We start from the raw sequence: 14,771 nt of genomic DNA, 5'->3' as shown, positions 1-14,771 counted from the left end.
AGCAAGCTGTCACCTCCACCCTCAGAATGGTAGGAACTTTAACTGGACTGGGTAGTGATGTGTCATTTGCGTGATGCCTCTTTTTCAAACAGTGCCAGGTTGCAGTGAAATTCACTGTGCCATATTGCAAAGATTTCATCAAAGCAAATCAACCTTCCAAAATCTGCTCAGTGTACAAGAGTGGCTAATTAGGCCTTCTTTCAGACAAGCTCCGGCAAGAGGTGTGCATGTTTCAGAATCTCCAATACAGCACTTGTCTCACAGCACCATTAATTCTACATTATATCATTTGCAAAATGTTGGTCAGCTTCATTAGAGGCGTGAAGAGATAGCATCGCCCCATCCGGCATCTAAACAGCAACCCCACCTCTAAAAGGTTTCATAGAGCTGAAATAACTACACCAGTGCGGAGCTAGAAACCCCAGTTCTGCCTCTCTATATATAGCTTAATGAATGTTCTCATGATGTATGCAAGCCTCCATGTCACCTTCATGTCTCAATACAGAGAAAAAGAAACAGGCCACAAAAGTCATCAGCATGCAGTTTGATTTTTGATAAATAGATAATATCACTAGAAAGCTTTTGAGCTTGTGGAAGGCCAAAGGTGTCCAATGATGAATAAAGAGTGTTTTTTTGTTGTTTTTTTTACCAACTCTTTGAACATTATGCAATTTTAATCAACATTTCCATATTTGATAGATTTTTAAATATTAAATGAAATAAAAAATAAATAAATAAATATAACAGCAGCAAATTTGCCCTTCAGCCACCGACTCAGTTATAGTTCAATCTGTCCCTACTTTTGTCCCTTTCTTCTTTCTGGATCTGCATCTTCATCCTGATGTCCTACTTCTGAATGGAATTATTTTCAAATAGTGCCCACTTACTATTTATGAAGATATTTCCACATGAACAGTCTAAAGATTCATGAAGTAACTGAGCAGAGTTAAACTTAAGAACCATAAATATTGGATTTTAATTAATATAAACAGTCTGCTACACTAGCTTAGGAATACAGTTGCAATATTACCATTAACATTTTGTATTTCAGTGTCTATTAGTGAACATTTGATAATGTCCACAATGATGGAACTATAATGAATGGATGCTTAATGTGATCATGGGTTACCTCTTGAGTTTAGTTTCTCTTAAAGGTTTCTTCCTAAAACTACTGTTGACACTGCCTTGCTCACTAGGGATAAACTTATAAAGGATCAGATGTTATACATTTACAGTTATATTCATAATGTATTTTTTTCTGTAAAGCCGCTTTGGAACAATGTCTTGTAAAACTTTAAAAAGTTGTATGTAATAACATTAGCTTGTTAACATTTCAGTTAAAAAATATTAAAATATTAAATAATAGTTAAATACTAAATAATAGTAAAAAATATGAACCATCTTTTTTTTTTATAATGTAATTACCTATTTTACATTTCTTCTCACAGACAGATGAATTAGCTACACTGCTTCTAGGTGTGATTGTATGCAAGTGATTGTACTATGAATTTATCAGTCGTTGTTGATTTTCCTACTATATTTATCACTGGGTTGCACAATGAACATTCCACTGTTGATTTTAGAAAGAGAGAGATCATTAAATATATTTATATGAATGTGTATAAAATTCACAAGTGTATATACAAATCACATATGAGATAACAGATAAGAAAAAAAAAACAGCTTTTAATCGTCACATACACATTAAGCACAATTAAATTCTGTTCTTGTTAGGAAGTAGGGGTCAGAGTTCAGGTTTAGCTATGATATGGTGCCCCTGGTACAGAGTGGGTTAAAGGCCTTGTTCAAGGCACCAGTAGTGAAACCTTGAGTAGTAGTGTGTGATTTTTGCTTTCTGCAAAGCATGCCGTTCATAGCTCAATATTCTTTCACACCGCTGGAAAGAGATGGGATAAACTAGTATAACTTACATGTGAAACTCATACCCTTAAAAATAACTGAGACTTTTATTTAATTTCAGTGGGAGCAGTGCTGATCACACTTTATGACAATGCTTTTAAGATCCCATTTGCTGTTTAATTTTGTTCACTTTGTCTTGTCACAACAGATTTTACTAGTGGAGCTATTTTGTGTTTTGTGTTTTGTCCTGCACTGTCCTGTGTTGTCTTGCACTGTCCTGTCTTGTGTTGTCTTGCACTGTCTTGTGTTGTCTTTGCACTGTCCTGTGTTGTCTTGCACTGTCCTGTCTTGTGTTGTCTTGCACTGTCTTGTGTTGTCTTTGCACTGTCCTGCGTTGTCTTGCACTGTCCTGTCTTGTGTTGTCTTGCACTGTCTTGTGTTGTCTTGCACTGTCTTGTGTTGTCTTTGAACTGTTTGCACCAGGTTGCACACATGCACTTTATGTGGCAATAGCCCTGTGTTTTCTGTTTCTGTGATTGTTGTTTAATGTAGCATCAGGGTTCTGGAGGAACGTTGTTTCATTTCACTGTGTACTGCGTCAGCTATATATGGTTGAAATGACAATAAAAGCTTCTTGACTTTTTGACTTGACTTTGAAGAAAAACTTGCTAGCCTTTTTTTTTATTTGAATGGCAGCACATAACTTGCCTTGGTACTCAACTTCTGAATAGTAGTTTGTCAGAAAAAAATATATATTGCTGAGCCTGTGAATTTGCTGCCAACCTCTGAGGAGTAGATGCTCTTTCTTGCATGGACCGGTTGCTAGCACGCTTAGTGGAAACGTGGTGACTGGTAGCCTGTATCTTATTGTTTGGCAAAAAGCATAGAGCCTTGGATTGGACTTTGTTGAGAAAATATTTAGCTCTATACTCCTTATTAAAAACTCTGCCCTGATTCGAATTTCTTTGGTCCATTTATTGGTTAAATAAGAGTTCAATGCAAGGGAAAATAGTGTTTGCAGCCCATATCCAGCCTCAAATAAACGTCGCAGGAAGTCGCAATTTTTTATTCAAATTATATTTACTTTTTATTTATTTGGAAGACGCTTTTGTCCAAAGCAACGAATACAACAAGTGATTTATCATAAGATGGCAATAAACCATAAACCTTGTAAAGCAACTGCATCCCATTCGTGCTAAGTGTCCCCAGGATGACGATGCAATGCTTCGTAATGGTTCTTGGTTGATGTTTTGGCCCTTGTGGCCTTCCATACGAGCCTAGTCGCTTTTTAAACCCTACTCCTGGTTCAGTGTGCACGCGGATGCGGCGCGCTTTTTTATTGATAAGTGTGGAAGGCTTGCAGCAGGCTGTAGGTTGGGCTGCAACAGTGTTTCCTTTGGCATTTTATTTTTTTTTATAATTTGCAAAATCGAGCGTAGAAAGAGAACCCGATTTATTCACCTGAAGTTGTTTCTTATGATTATTGCAAGACTGGAAACCTGATATTTATTCCCTATGAAATCATTGGTGTTTTTTTTTGCTGCTGTTGTTGTTGTTGATATTTCACATGAATAGACAGAGAGAAGGATTTTCTTTTACTTTGCCTTTAACAGTTTAATACGCGTATCGGTGGGAGGGGGATTAGTCTTATTCTAACAGTATCTCATCTGGAATATGGGAAGCACTGTGATGGATTCTAAGAAGACGGATAGCAGGAAGAAATGGACCAGAAAAAGGACAACGCTTCGGTTAAACATGCCGGTAAGTTTTTCTGTTATTTGTCTGGTACACAGCAGGGCGGTGTTGTACAGAAAGGAGATGGAGGCATGACATGATGAAATGCGAACTTCGTCCAAGGAACCACATTCTCGAGTAGCAGGTTCGGGATTTTAGACTTGTCCTCTCACAACTGTGTGTCACGGTTAAGGACAAACCGCTGACATGTGATCAACAGAGGAAAAGTCAATCAGACTTCAGAGTAACTCCACTACACGAGTACTGCTGTTATGATCGCCAGGGCGTGACCACGCCCTCTACACGTCACGTGGACACGCCCATTGCATCTCTACTTCGACATAATTTAGGGACCTTCCTGTAAAGCCTGGGAATATCCTTATCATAGTAAAACTGCTTTTTTACTATAACATAGCACTGAAATTAATTTAAAATGCCTACAGTTGCTACAAATCTATCTCTATCTATCTATCTATCTATCTATCTATCTATCTATCTATCTATCTATCTATCTATCTATCTATCTATCTATCTATCTATCTATCAAAATATCAAAATATTAAAAATATTACTATCACTAATCACTCCTATGCTGTTATTTATTGATTTAGATCAGAATCGGGTTTATTAGCCAAGTGTGTTGACACACAAGGAATTTGGTTTCCGCTGTTAGAGACAATAAAGACCATGTATGATAGATAGATAGATAGATAGATAGATAGATAGATAGATAGATAGATAGATAGATAGATAGATAGATAGATAGATAGATAGATAGATAGATAGATGGATAGATAGATGGATAGATTGAAACATTTGTAGCAACTGAATTTCAGAAACCCTGAACTGCAGACATATTGGACTCTATAAATGTAATTACCTTTTTTTATATTCAAGTTTAAGTTGCTGAAAAGTCACATAAGATATTAAAATGGACATACGCTTATTTAGATGAGGTTCTATCTATCTATCGATCCATCCATCCATTCAAATCAATAAATAAATATATAGAATTACAGCAATCCCCCGTTTATCGCGGTGGTTACGTTCCAAAACTGCGATAAACAGACACCACCCCAAAAATGCTATTTTATGTATACAGTACTGTTTTATGTACATTTTTACTTCATTTTATAGTTAATAATTATATTTTTATTATTACATTTCATTATTTCAACATAAAACTCCATAAAAACAATTCCCTGTAAGTGTTTTTGGTCTGTCGTGCCAAGGAATATCAGCATCAAATTAGTTATGTGGCAAATGCAATTCTGCGATAATCCGGGGGCGTGAGATCGGAACTGCGGTAAAGCGGGGGATTATTGTAATTCAATAATTGTACAATATATACAATTCTACAAGAAGTATTCTACAAAAAGGTACTTCTCAAAACACACCAGCTCATTTATGTGGTTATCCAGTCATTCAATTATGTTGCAGCAGCACAGTGCATAAATCTATGCAGATACAGGCCAAGAGATTCAGTTCATGCTCACATCAAGCATCAGAACTGGGAAAATATGATATCAGTTGCTTTGATTTTCCATGGTTGTTAGTTTTGGAGTATTTTAGAATCAACCAACATGAGTCTCTTGAACAGAACTGAACAGTTAAAGATTGAAAAAGAGCAGGTGATTTCTCTTTTGACTCTTTAACTGTCCAGTCTGTGCCTCTGATAGTCTCAGATTCTTGATCTTGCATGGCAGAAGTGGAACCCGATGTGGTCTTCTGCTCTTGTAGCCCATGTACTGCAAGTTTTATGTTTTGTTTATATATGAAGTATGTTTCTCACTGAAGCTGTAAAAAGTAATTATGTAAGCTCTTATATCCTTCCTGTATGTTTGAACCAATCTGGTCATTTTACTCTGCCATCGCTTATCACCAAGTTGTTTCCACAAACAAAACTGTTGCTCACCCAGTGGTTTTTGTTTTTCCACACCATTCTGTGTAAACCCTGGAGACTGTTATGTGTGTGTGAAAATCCCAAAAGATCAGCAGTTTCTGAAATATTTAGTCCAGCTGTTACCAACAAACATTATACTATTAAAGTCTCAAGGATTACAATTATTATTAATTTTAAATGTTTGATGTAAACTAGCTATCAATTTTATGTTTGCTTTTATTTGGATTATTTTAGCTATGGGTTATTTTAGTAATGTGTTTTGTTGCAGAAATCAGCCTCATTAATTCATAACATGTTGGTGAGAAATGATATGTGGCAAGAAAAAAATATTCATACAAATAAGCAAAATACAATTGACACTTAAGAATTTATGATCTTTTTACAGCTCGTTGTCAAATGTGTCTGATTTGACAGATTGTGAATGGTTGTTTCTCTCTAGTGTTCAGATAATGTCAGTATTAGATCAACATGTTTATTTAAAAAACTATGGACAAGGTCAGACTACAAAAAATATTGTTATGAAATCTGGATGAAAGTGTAAAAAAAGCCTGACTGTAACAGAGAGTAGTTTGAATGTGATTATTATGGCAGGACCCTGGCTATGCAAACGACACGCTATGTATTATTATTATTATTATTTTATTTATTATTATTATTTCTTTTTTTTCTGTGAATATTTAACAGAAATATTCTTATTTTATAATTAATCTCATTCATTTCTTTTCAATAATAGATAATAAAATTGCTCTATGTGGCAGTTCCAAAAAATAATATTTGTCAGTATAAATTAATAAATACTATGAACATTGGAAACCCTCTGGCCTTACAAGCACTTACCCCTTTTACAGCAATGGTCTGATTTTATCATGTTGAGTGTAAGTCATGCATGCTCACACACACACACACACACACACACACACACACACACACACACACAGGTGCATCTCAATAAATTAGAATATTATTAAAATGTTGATTTATTTTAGTAATTCAATACAAAATGTATTTATCACACATCTCAAAAAATTTGAATACTTCATAAGACCAATAAAAAAAAACATTTTTAGTAAATTGTTGGCCTTCTGGAAAGTGTTTGTTTACTTTACCTTTATCCTTTTGCTTTAATTACTGCCTCAATTCGGTGTGGCATGGAGGTGATCAGTCTGTGGCACTGCTGAGGTGGTATGGAAGCCCAGGTTTCTTTGATAGTGGCCTTCAGCTCATGTGCATTTTTGGGTCTCTTGTTTCTCATTTTCCTTTTTGACAATACCCAATAGATTCTCTATGGGGTTCAGGTCTGGTGAGTTTGCTGGCCAGTCAAGCACACCAACACCATGGTCATTTACCCAACCTTTGGTGCAGTGTGGGCAGGTGCCAAATCCTGCTGGAAAATGAAATCAGCATCTCAATGAATTAGAATATCATTAAAAAAGTTAATTTATTTAAGTAATTCAATACAAAAAGTGAAACCTGTACATATCATCTATCAAAAGTGGTCCATGGAAGTAACAGTGGTGAACCGGCGACAAGGTCATGGGCAGCCAAAGCTAACTGATGAACTTGGGGAGCGAAGGCTGGTCCATGTGGTCTCATCCAACAGACCAACTTCTTTAGCTCAAATTGCTGAAGAAGGTAATGCTGTTAATAGTCAATGGGTCAGGAGTGTTTTGGCAGCAACAGGGGGACCAGCAGTTTAGAATCAATATTTGTCTAATAACATGGCAAAAAAATCAGAGCTTCTTAGAGGCTGTAAGCCAGTGGTACTGCTCGTATTCACTGGTCTGGAAGTTGAGAACAAACCCTTGTCCCGGGCTGAGACAAGCTAGCTAGCTTCAGGGTTGGCTGACCTCCTCACGATGTCTAGCTTTTCTTGAAAATGTATTTTTAAGTATGTGCAAATCATGACTAAATCAATTTTTCGTTCTTTGTAGGCATGAAAACGTCTAACGCAGATGTATTAATATGTGCAGAGCGCTACAGATGTGTTTTGCCAGTCAAACTTGGCGGTAACAGTTTCCCTCTGACCAACCAATCAGAGGACGAAAAAATGCTGACGCTATTCTGTGCCAGCTAGCTGACCGTGTGAGGTGAATCTGAAATCTGCTTGGTTACAAAAAGAGATCCATTGCTAATATTCTCTATGATAAAAAGGCCAGCAGTACAGACTTTGAAGGCCCTGGGCAGATTAGATTGACATGGCATCACATAGAGGCTGAAATCTGATTGGACAAAAAAATCTACACATACTGGAAGCAGTGTAGCCAACAGAAACGCTACGAAATGAAGAGAATAAACTTTTTGGAATAAATTTAATAATTTCATGGAACAAATATTAGAATTAAGGTTGTAAATGTAGGTCAGTGCTTTTGATAGTGTTTAGGCCAGCAGAGAAGGCTTTGCTGGACCTGACCACCCACCACTGACTATAATATATATATTTTAGACAAATGTAAGAGATGTAATTGGTAATTGCACCTTTACTCATGTAAGGAATTTTTATACTTCCCCAACGCTCCTGTCATTTGGTTTTCCTGCAGTTGTTAATTTCCAAGCAGTCATTTTCTTTCTAAAGGGAAAAATACTGCACTGGTCATTTGCCTTGAATTCTGCTTGAAATGATTGAATCATAAAAAAATAATTTGTAATAAATGTTGAGTGGCATTTAAAGAAACAGCTCTTTTTTGTTTTGATGCAGCATTTCAGTCTCCCACTACTGAAATGAAAAAATAAATAAACATTGATATACATAGTTAAAAATTATTACAAAAATAAAATGAAACCAAATCACAGGAATCTAAAACGTTTTTCATGTAAATGTATGCGGTATTGACAGTTTGGATTTGTAACACAGACATTTATTTTATATGTAACTGTAACAGATGATCCAGAGTGTTGAAATTATGGGATTGAGATGAGAGATGTGAGTCATGCATGTCTTTTTTGTGCTTCTTCTGTTTTGTGTCTGTTATAACTGCTCCAGTCTCAGGATGGCACTGATGTCTCTGTGTCAGATCCTGTAGCAGGAGGCACTCAGCAGAGACCAACAGCAGAACAACAACAGCTTTTGAAACTCGGCCAAATAATTCACAAGCATTCAGTTTTGTGTCTTTGTCACTTCCAATGCCACTGTGCCAGCAGCTGGGCCTGGACGTGTGTGTGTGTGTGTGTGTGTGTGTGTGTGTGTGTACGTGTTTGCGTGTGTATTATGTTATTTACTCTAATAACAAAAAAGTCTGAATAAACAGCATAAGCATATGTTTTGTCATAACAACATAGGCTGCTTGTTTCTTTGAGCCCCTATGCCATGTTTGAGTGATCATTGTTGTTTGGAGAATGTTGATTCAGCAGTGGGAGGTCATGAGGTCAGTGCTGTTACATAATCTACTCTCGCTTTCGTAAACAGGCTGGATGTGGTTTACAAAGGTTTGTGTTATGCTCACCAGCACCAGCATTATGTTAATTTGTGTTTAGAGAAGTGCTGGATTATTTGAGCATGAGGTATTGTATGTTATATCTAAATAAATAAATAAATAAATAAATAAAAGCATCTGAACAAAAAAATAAGTGACCTGCAAGATGATAACTGATCTGCTAGACATCTCCAAAACAGCAGGTGGTGTTTCCAGTGTCCAGTCATTTCTAGGTCCAAGGTTGGACAGTCAATGAACTGACAACAGGGTCATGGGTTTTCAATGCTTACAGAAGCTCATTGAGGAGTGAGGGCTAGTGCATCTGGTCTAATCTGACTAAAACCTACTGGAGCAAAAATTGCTTAAAGAAACAAACAAAAAGGGTCTCTGATAGAAAGTTGTTCCAACACAGTGTATTACAGCTTGCTATGTAAAGACCCTACAATGGACACTAAAATGGGCTATGGCACAATAAAAGAAAGGGTCAGAGATGTTTTGATGGCACAAGGGGCACTGACACAAGATTAGGCACACAGTTTTAATGTTAAATGAGAATTTCTTTTGAAATGCTAATAATAAATGGGAACAAACTGCCAAACGGGAATTTATGTGGTGAGTGAAAAGTAGAAGAAGAGACATTATTATGTAGTATTGGTCAAAGCAATAATTTTAGGGGGGGGGGGGGGGGGGGTTTATACACAGCAGCAAAACAATTTCAGAAAAGACTTTCTGAATCTTCAGCATTTCAAATAATACAAAGCTCTTTACATGGTGAGGACCATCATACTGGTATTGACACTGTAGGTTAAACTTCTTCGTTCTCTGTTTTTCCTGCACAGGATCATTTAGTCTACATAATTAATTAAAAACACAAACCCCCAAAACAGTCAGAGCATTTCATCAGGGGAGGTACAGTCTTGTCAGGCAGCACTGTCTGGCCTTGCTCAGCAAGAGTGGCCATGAGTTCATCAAATAGGATTTGCAAGTGCTTGAGGCAGCAGTTTTGTCTCATATCTCATTACAGTGTCATCCTTGTGTTTAAGCACTAGTCTAGCAGACTGGACTGGCTGTGTGAAGAGCTTTCCTTCACACTGGTCACTGTTTTGTTTTTTAACGGAGAAGGCTTTCTGTATTGGGAGACTGCATTTTACACTGTCACTAAAGCTGAAAAGATGGAGGGCAGATTGTGACACTGGAGTGTGCAGACTGACTTGCTGGAGCTTCATGCTTATCTTTTTTCACCATCATCTTTATTGGATTATCGGTAAGTCTGAAGAGGGCTTTATTGATTTCGGGTGGTTGTTCTGCAGGTCCTGTCAATAAACCCTTCAACTGATTTGCGTTCATCTGCGTTGGATCTTATCGGTGCTGAGGAAATTAGATTAATAGTCCCTTTGACTTTGTGCAAACCATTGATTTGTAACAGACTTTGAACAGGTCAGATGGGTTTTGTAAGATAGAGGATGAAAAGCTCAGCGTAGGTCCAGCTTGTTGCCATGGACACTTGTTGAAAGACTAGAAGGGATTTTCATAGTAAGAGGTATCTGCAAGGCAGAATGATGGATATTAAGAGACAATAAAGCTAAAATCTGTCATTGTCTGTGCTTATGGGAATATATATACGCTCTATTTTGATCACGCTGTGTGTGTGTGTGTGTGTGCGTGCGCACGCATGTGCAATTCTGTTGCTTCTACAAGGGTTAATGCAAAAAGAAATGTGTGTTTAAAATGAAATGAAATTTTAGCTGTCTTTTAGTTGTATGTGGGTGGTAGTAATGAGTGACAGTTGAATGGAGCGCTGCATTTGGCAGCACAATGGAGGCTGATTTTCAGAACCATTAGTTTGAAAGTACCAATCTGAGGTTTTGCATTTGCATGTAACAACTTGACCTGTTCGGTCATTGGAAACATTTCAAAACACTTGCCAACTCCCCAATAACTCTCTGTGACTAGACAAGTAGATGACCTGCCTTAGTATACATTTGGAGAAACATCTCCTGGCCTTTAAGTCTTCAACTGTCTAGTTCACCTGAGCTCGAACCCGCTGTAGGCCCAGATTACTATTCTTGGCTAATCGGGGAGGGACCTGATGTGATTTTCTATTATTGTAGCCCATTAACCTCAATGTCTATTCTGAGATGCTTTTCTGTGCACCTTGGTTGTAAAGAGTGGTAATTTGACTTTCTGTAACTGTCTGTCATATCGAACCAGTTTTCTTTTTCTGAACTTTATTATAAACAAGGCATTTCTATGCCCACAGAACCACTTTGGGGTTTTTTCTTCACTATTTGCTCTAATAACAGGAAATAAGCAGTGTCCTGAATTTTAACTACCACACCAAAGTCATTAAGCTCACACTTTTGCACATTCTGACATTTACATGTAGTGTGAACGTTAACTGGTGCTCATTACCTATATCTGCATGATGCTATGAATTGTCCTGTTGCCACATCCACATGATTGGCTGATTGGATCTTTTCATTATCTGTGCAGGTGTATATTGAGTGCTGTGAAACATTGTATGCTGCAATATATATATATATATATATATATATATATATATATATATATATATTTTTTTTTTTTTTTTGCACTACCACACATCCGTTTTCCTCACCAATCTTGGATGTTCCTTTGGTTTAAATAGCCATTTAAATGATATGAAATGGCATTCATTTTGATCAGTATAATGCTGGCTAGTACTAAGTGACATATTCTCCAATTTCTTGCATCTAATGTATTCAAATTCAATGTAATTGTCAGTGTAGTCACAATATGGTACCCTGTGTATAGCAATAAGCTTTGCAACAAGCTCAGAACTCTAAAAGATTATATATTTAGTTCAAAAGTGTCAGATAATGCCTCCTGCCCTCATAAGGCTTTACTTATTCATGTAGTCAGCCTGATCCATTGCATATTCTGATACTGTGTTGGTTAGTCAAGTGGATAGTGGTTCCTTCTGTTTATTTCTGGATGAGCAGTTTGGCATTTTTGCAGATTATATTATGCTCCCACAGGGTTCACCATCTGTAAGTCCAGAAATTTTCTGTCTCAAATTTCATAGTCTCAAATTATTTGCGATTATATCAGTGCTCTGGTATCTGGTTTATTTTGTACATATTATTGATTGCTATATTTGTTTTCTTGTTGTGTCCTCAAGTCCTCAAGTTTTGTCTCCACAAGTAAAAAAAAAAACTTTTAGTCTGCAAAAGTTTGGAAATTTTTTACATTATTTCCTAAATCAGCTGAACATGACAAATAATGAATATACAAACAAAAAAATATCTGAGACTCAAAAATCCCAATTAATCAGGCCATTCTATAAAAAGTGGCTCCCCACCATTTGTAAATAATCAATAGCTTCCTTGACCGCCCAAGCTAAGCCATACTTGACAGCTAGCACCATATAGTTTGTGGATAGCACACTTAAGCATTTGAAAAGAAAAGCTGGACAATGTCATCAAAATTGATGATCAGTAGTAAATGGGAATTTTGTCATTCTATCCACATTATATGGACCAATGTTTATGGATACCCTAACTACAGGACTCCTATGTTCTTTTTGAGCATTCTATTTCACATTTAATACCCATTTGCTGTCATAATAACAGCCACTCTTCTAGGAAGTTGTTGCAATAGATCTTGGAGTGTGGTTCTAAGAATTTGTGATCATTCAGCCAAAAAAAAAAATATGGCTGGAAATGTCAGGTGTAAAGCATAACTCTCATGCATACTTCTGAAAGTTCTTCAGATATCTTTAATGTTTGAGGTCTAAATACCTACATGCATAATTTTCAGTATGCACCAATACCCCCTGCATATGCTTGTCTCTGCCAATTAACATTATTACATTACTGTTATTAATACGTTTCTAACTAAATAAAGTCTGTAAGGTCAATGAACAAGTAGAAGCATATAATGAAAGAAACTGCTGCAGACTTTCAGTGTGTGCTGGATTCAAACAGTATAATCTATGTAGGTGGTAAGACTCATTATTTGCTTTGAAAGTGTACATTTAATAGATACACATACATTCTTGTGAAAACAAGTGTACTAAAGTATGCATTCTATATATAAATCTACAGTATACTCTAAAAAGGCACTGTAATATCTTTAAGCATCTTAAATCAAGAACACTTTAGCTACACAACTATAATAATAATTTATACTGAAGGTACAAACTATGTATGCTGAGCTGGTTTATTATTATAACACAATTTTCCCCTCCTTTTGCAGGACCTGAGCTTAAATGCCATGCCTTTTCAGGAGGGAGATGATGAGTGCAATGACAAGGATAATACACATAAGGTAATGCCGCCAAAATCACACATAATAATCTATGACGAAACGTTCTGTATTGCTTTCAGTGAAAATCAAATTGAATGATTAAATAGTCTTTAAACATTAAAAGTAATTTCAAATGGTTTTTCAAGAAAAAAGAACAAAATAAGTTCACATTTAAGTGTGCAGTGTGAGTAGAATACGCTTAGTCACATTCATCACCTTGTTGTGAGGATGTTCCTGTGATGTCGCTGGAGCTACATATGTGTTATAAGTGTGTGTGTGTGTGTGGGGGGGGGGGGGGGGGGTGGAATCAGTAATAAGCTCAGTGTTGAGAAAATGTGTTTGCTGTGTGCTCACAACTTGGCATTTAGATTCCCAGTGCTGTTTCTGATGTTTTTATTATTGCTCTAATTGGATAATAAGGAAAGGTTGTTATAATAATCCTGTAAGTGAAATGCAAGTCTGCAATGTAATTTACTTCTTCAGCTCTACTGTGTGCTTTGGTATTAGATCAATGACACTAACCTGTAATGTGCACACTGTAAAATGAATTTTAATTAGATTATAAACTGATGCACAATTCAGTACATTTTGTAAATGCATGGAATGACCGTACTGCTCTGGGACACGTTAATGGCAGTTTGGGGGTGCGGTGATTTGTGATTTTTAACTCATCGCTTAATCACCAAGCCACCACAGCTATCTCTCTTAACAAATCTTGTAAACCCCTTCTAACCCTAAATTAACTCCACTTAAATATTGCATTCTGTCAGTAGGAGTTAGTTGCACTAGTTGTTGTGGCTCAGTGATTTAACAGTTACACTTCAGAAGGTTGTGTGTTCAAATCTCAGCATCGATACACATCAGCCAAGTGAGCTAATGTACTGGATTATGTCTGTCTTTATACCATTTAAGATATTACAGTTATTTACTGTACATTTTTACCAGGATATAAGCATGAAAATAAGCATGAAATGTAGGATGAGCATGATATTACCATTTTCCCCCCATTTTTTAAAAATGAATATTAACAGCCTAAAAATATTTATTATGTAGTGAGGATTTCGCCTCATTTATCAGTTATTTACGTAAGACGTGCTCTTGTAAGTCAAACTGAACTCAAAATTGTAAAAGATCTTGACAATCAGCTGTAAATTACCTTAATTCAATAACAATTATATTTACAGATGTCCACAAAACGCCTTAGAAAGCAAAAAGAAGAAAAACAATGAAGAGACAAGAGCACCTTATAAGGCCAGAATGCACATAATAATCCAGCACATCATTTATCATATACATAGAAACTCTTTCTATTTTAAGAAAGCAGCATTTATTTTTATTTAAAACTAGATTTTAACTGCTAGTCCTACATGTGATTGATCTTTTGGATTGTTTCTGAAATATGAAAAATGAATTAAGTGTCACGTAACTCAAGGTTAGGAGGATGCAAGTGGAGAATCTTCTTTTATTTTGCAAACATAAAACATAGAGAGACAAATGTGAAACAGTGAATAAAGTGAAGGGTAAAGCTGTTTACACCAGTGCTAATCAAGGTGACAGGGAACAGGAGTAAGTGATCA

At 36.3% G+C, this 14,771-nt stretch overlaps 1 protein-coding gene across 3 annotated transcripts in view; it reads left to right on the top strand.

The window, feature by feature from the left end:
- The first annotated feature begins 3,148 nt into the window (after nt 1-3,148).
- Nucleotides 3,149-14,771, top strand: part of prkag2a (protein kinase, AMP-activated, gamma 2 non-catalytic subunit a) — a 93,231-nt gene continuing 81,608 nt past the window's right edge. For 2 of the 3 annotated variants that reach the window (XR_014531575.1, XM_083529957.1), the window contains exons 1-2: nt 3,149-3,621; nt 13,144-13,215. Coding sequence is in view for 2 of the 3 variants with exons in the window: in XM_083529957.1 (XP_083386083.1) it covers nt 3,535-3,621; nt 13,144-13,215 (159 nt within the window). In the remaining variant the exon portion in view is untranslated. Of the gene's footprint in view, nt 3,622-9,956; nt 10,172-13,143; nt 13,216-14,771 lie in introns of those variants that run through there. The other variant, XM_083529958.1, reaches the window with a different exon arrangement.

This window comes from Silurus aristotelis (assembly GCF_946808225.1).
Source record: "Silurus aristotelis genome assembly, chromosome: 25".
NCBI lineage: Eukaryota > Metazoa > Chordata > Actinopteri > Siluriformes > Siluridae > Silurus > Silurus aristotelis.
Note: the sequence above shows the minus strand (reverse complement) of the source record. Positions and strands in the feature narration are given on the sequence as shown.